Source organism: Papaver somniferum, unplaced genomic scaffold, assembly GCF_003573695.1.
Source record: "Papaver somniferum cultivar HN1 unplaced genomic scaffold, ASM357369v1 unplaced-scaffold_116, whole genome shotgun sequence".
NCBI lineage: Eukaryota > Viridiplantae > Streptophyta > Magnoliopsida > Ranunculales > Papaveraceae > Papaver > Papaver somniferum.
In genome coordinates this window covers 375,695-381,035 of record NW_020620603.1, presented here as the reverse complement: position 1 = coordinate 381,035, position 5,341 = coordinate 375,695, and the positions used below count along the sequence as shown (strand labels likewise).

Here is a 5,341-nt window from a genome sequence, read left to right as displayed (position 1 = left end):
TGTGCCTATACACCATCTACAATGAACACATAAAACATCATAAGCAATCATGATCTCAATCAAACAAAGGGTCTCAAAGGAATGATTTTATCACAAATATGATTCAAACAAATAAAGGGGTTCCTTAATTAAAATCACAAATCCAAAACCCCCAATTAGCTAATTTTCATCATAATTTATCCCAAAAGTATCCAATTTTAGTCAAAGGGAGCTAATTTCAAGTTAGGTTGTGTATCAGAAATAGAAAGATATGTAACAAACAGAGATGAATCCACAATATATAAGCTAAAAAAGAGATCTGAAAGCGAGAGGAGAATGTTTTGGTATTATACCTTTGCGAAGTTCTTCCTTCTTCTTCTTCCTTCCCATTGCAAAGAGGATGAGAGAGAATATAATGGTCGTTAATGGCTTCTTTCTTCTGTAGGGCCTGTGGGTCAAGTTTATAAAAAACAAGCGATTCGAGGGCCAAGGCCCAGTCTATTCTTTCTGTATTTTTTACCGTATATATTTTTTTTTAGGTAATTGCAAAAGATAAGCGACGCTACCATGTCTCAGGAATGCATAATAACAAAGTGAAGACGCAACTTTAGGCTGTTTGATTTTGCACCCATTTCCTTATATATGATCTGACGGCATTTACATTCGTGGTCATTCTCCACTAATATAGGTGCTTAACATAGTAAGCAAATTGAATACAAAAAAGAAACAAAAAACATAATAAGCAAATTAATTTAAATACCCTTAGTTCTACCAGAAATGAAATTGATTCCGCCGCCGCCTCCTCCTCCTTGAATTAGGGTTGTCTCTGGGTAATTTTTTTGATGGTGGAAGTTTTCTTTCTTACTTCAGCTGCTTTTCAATTCCCATCAGGTAATCCAAATCCAATTTCTTTCTTTTGCTGTTAGTTCCAGTTTCAAAAATGGCATCTTTAATGGTATTGCTGATTCCTTTATTCAATTAGGGTTTCTCAAAAAAGAATACAGGAATTTTGGAGGAAATTTCCATACTTGAGCTGGTATCCAGGTAACCTCGTATTCCAATTTCAATTTTTTCCTTTTACGAGCTCTTACTATGTTTTGTGCAATTTGGGTTGCATTACATATATATATATATATATCTATGTCATCAGATCAAATCGGAATAGAATAACCGTTGTATTCTTATACTGTAGGAAGCAACTAGAAGCTAGCTCCATCAATAATTATTTATTTTAAGTTATGTCGAAGATGAATGTCTCACAACCCCTGCAAATTGGTTGTGGTGGTGAGGATATAACCACCAATACTACTGGGACAATGATTGAGATGAAGCAGGAAAGATCATATAAGAGAAAAAATTGTGGTGGTGATACAACAAATACCCCAACAGTGATGAAGAAAAGTAAAGTCAGTGGTGCTACAAATACTCCAACAGTGACGGAGACGAAGAAAAGACCTTATAAAAGAAAAAATTGTGGTGATGCAAATACTTCAGCAATAATGGATATCAAGAAGAAAAGACCTTATAAAAGAAAAAACTGTGGTGATGAAAATACTTCAACATTGATGGAGACAAAGAAAAAAAAAGATTGTGGTGGTGATACAGCAGATACGTCGACAGTGATGAAGAAAAGTAAAGATTGCGGTGGTACAAATACTCCAACAGTGATGGAGACAAAAAACAGACCATATGAAAGAAAACATTGTGGTGATGCAAATACTTCAACGGCGATGGAGGCATGTAGAAGAAAAGATTGCGGTGGCGATACAACAAATACGTCAACAGTGATGGAGACCAAGAAGAAAAGAGCATATAGAAGAAAGAAGTGCCTTCCTCATGATTTAATTGTGGATGAAATATTAACCAGGCTTCCAGTCCAGACACTGCTGACGTCCGTTCTGGTATCCAAACTCTGGTATAACTCCATTCATAATGATCATAAACGCTTAACTTATTATCATTTCCTTGAATCACAGAAACACCCCCAAGTTATCCTTAGCCTTTTGAATGTTAGGAATGGGGTTAATAAAAACACGGGTGAGCCTGAGTATGGGTGTCACTTCTTCAAATTTAACACTAGAATTTATGGTACTGAAAATATTGTGAAGTTTGACAAGTTTCGAGGTTGTGTTTTTGATCGCGGTGTATATGAGATGGTCGGTTACCGTCATGGTCTACCATGTGTGGCTGCAGTCGGTAAATACTCAACTGGTTACATGATTGTGGACCCAAACAGGAAAGACTTTCTCTCTATCTTTCATCCAGTTAAAGTTGGGAAATGCACCACCAATGCACGCACCATCTGTCACGGATTTGGGTTCGATTCCTCAACGAACAAGTACAAGTTGGTAAGTTTTTTCTCTACTGCGGAAAAGGTGCTTAACGCTGTGGTATTTACACTGGGAACTAAATCATGGAGAGATGTCACTGCTACGATTGTGCCGATATTAGGTCGTCCTATTAGACACCTAAGAGTGCGCACGGGTAGGGACAAATCAGCCATCTTCTGTACCACGAGCAGCAATGGATGTTTGGTCTGGAAGATAATTGCAAATTTGGTGGAAGCAAGATCTGACAATATCGAGCATGATTACAGTAATATGGATGGTAATGAGTTGGAGATGCTACTGTCGTTCAATCTCCACGACGACAAGTACCAGTTCATTCAACTGCCAGCCAAACGCACTACTGGAGAGCAACAGAAGCACCCACTTGCTGTTTTTCCTCGTCTTCTGGAGTTGAAGGGATTTCCTTGTAAGCACTTACATGATGATTATCCTCATCTTTTGGAATTCAAGGGATCTCCTTGTATTGCACGTTTTGAAAAATTACCAACGAAAGGAAGTGATGATTCTCATCGTTCCCGTGATGATCATCCGAGTCGTACTAGATGCTGCTGTTGTAGTAAAGTTCATTTGTGCCTATTGAAGGAGGAAGGGTGGGTTCAGGAGGAGAGTTTTGATGTTTGTGTAGATTCTAATCTCACATGGTCAAGGGATCTGGCACCAGATCCCTGCTGTTTTTGCTTCGACGCTATACCTCCTACTCGCATATTCAGTTTCTCGGATCAGATGTTTCTTTACTGGTTCAACGGGAAGCATCTTCAAGTTTACAATCTGCGTTCTAAAAAGCTTCAGCTTGTACTGCCTGTTCATCCTAAAGAGGCTGATGTTTTTGGAGCAAAGAGGATAGAACCCCAGCACATTTATTATTGTTCCGATGTTTTTAGTTGGTTAGATGATGATATTTCTTTCATCAATCAAGATTTCCAGCTGCACTGTCATGAGGACAACTTTGTTTCTCTACAAACCTTCATACCGGAAGGAGTGGAAGGAGTTGATGTTGATGGTTTCAGTGAGTCGGATTTGGATAGATGTTCGGCTTATGTGCTTATCCACAGAGGCTCAAAAGTGTATTATCCTTCTTATTAGTACACATATCTCGGTAACTGACATCAGTTTACTAGATTAATTCAGTTTTCTCAGATCAGATGTTGCTTTACTGGTTTAACGAGGATTACCTTCCCGAAATGCGTCAGCTTTTACTGCCTTCAAACCTAAAGAGGATGTTGTCTTTGGATCACTTATTGCTCGCGATGAAGACATTTATTGCTCAAATGTGGATCACTGGATTGTCAGCTGCGCTGTCATTAGGAGAACTTCCTTTTGTCTGCAAACCTTAATACCGAAGGGAGTGGAAGGAGTTGATGCTGATGTTCTCAAAGAATTAGATTTAAAGCGAGAAGGCTCTCCATGTTGGGGGATATCTGTTTATCAACAGAGGTTCAGAAGTGTTTTTATCCTTCTTTTAATTAGGTACATGTATGTACTATCTTATCTTGGTAATTGTCATTGGTTTACTAGATTTATTGGTTAAGATTTAGAGTTACTGTCATGCTTTATTACTAGAATCCTGAATTAGACATTAGATTATATTCGATGAGCATATCCAGTGAAATCATCAAAAACTTCAATGATGTATATCTTGAAAGTTAATTTAATCTTTTCCTCGAAAGGGTGATGAGTTCAACCAGGAAGACTCGATAATGAACTTTCCCAAAATCATGTATGCATAATTATGGTTCAGTATTTTTGTTAAAGTTGATCTTGGTCCTTTTTGGTTGCCAATTTTTTCAGTAAAACTTCAAGTAATCCATTAGCCTTGCTTGAAGTAATTTTTTCAGTAGCTTGAAGGAGCTAGAAGCGTGGAAGTAGAACTCATAGTTTGCTTGCTGTTTTTATGTTTTCTTATCTTGTTGCATTGCTTGTTAGTCTGTTCGACAGTTTTACTTTGACTACTAGTAATTATTGTAGCATTTGATTAAGTGTTCTTAGGTCATAGTAGGTCATAGAATTGCTGTTTTTACCAGTTTTACTTTAGACTGGTAAATGAGAAGCTCTGAGAAATAGTCCAAGTGGGGATTTTTCCTCCAGTGTTGAGATTGAAGAACCTCATCCCAGCAATCTTGGGAAGCAGGATAGGGGAAACCGGTGGCTGCGAGACTGATCGTCCTAATGTGAGATGCATTTTTTCATCCTTTTTTTTGATAACATTTCACCTGTATTTCGCGAGCCAACGGGAAATAGGTTACTGGTTCTTCGTTCAGTTCCTTTTTGTAATGTTATCATGGTAGTCTAGTCATGCTTTGGACAGCACATAGGACATGTCAAGCTAAAGGACATGTCATGCTTTCACTCAACCTTATCTAGCATTAACCTTAAACTAATCCTTAATAATATATTATATAATTTTCTCGTGCATCTGAAACAATTATTAACGGTTTTATGGAGTTTAAATCTCTTAAAATCTTGCTGCCTTAAATATCTACTCCACATCACAATTGATTGTATTTGTAAAATAGAGATAGAAGTTCGATACCTTCTACAGTAAATTCTATAAGTCTATAAGAAATACGCCTTGGCTCTGGTAGCTAGTACATTCTTTGTATCATCCATCAACGTCGATGAGAATGCCCCTGAGAGAATACCGTCAGGCCTAACCATATTCACGCCTAACCATATTCACGTAATGTACTTTCTTTTTTTCCCTAACTTATTAGGCACACTCGAAAATAATATACGAATTTGTATAGTATGTTTAGTGTACAAACTTATTTTTAAATTGTCTTATGACCTAAAGATTTGTACTACTAAACTCGTAAAACCCAAAAAATCTACCAATTTTATTAAACAATCGAAGCTCTATAACAATACTCTAAGAATTTTATCTTCGAAAAAACAACTAATATATATAAGTAAACCGAGGGCTGGAGACTTAAAACCAGAACACCATAACAAATCTTATAATGTTCTTAAATAATTGCAACTTTTAAAATACCAAGCAAACTTACTCGTAAAAAAAT

At 37.0% G+C, this 5,341-nt stretch overlaps 1 protein-coding gene across 1 annotated transcript; it reads left to right on the top strand.

Moving 5' to 3' along the window:
- The first annotated feature begins 337 nt into the window (after window positions 1-337).
- LOC113329374 lies at window positions 338-4,043 on the top strand. The gene is made up of 3 exons (XM_026576252.1): window positions 338-870; window positions 962-1,023; window positions 1,172-4,043. Exon 3 carries the CDS (start codon window positions 1,218-1,220, stop codon window positions 3,408-3,410), a length of 2,193 nt encoding a protein of 730 aa, XP_026432037.1. The 5' UTR covers window positions 338-870; window positions 962-1,023; window positions 1,172-1,217; the 3' UTR covers window positions 3,411-4,043.
- The last annotated feature ends 1,298 nt before the right edge of the window (window positions 4,044-5,341 follow it).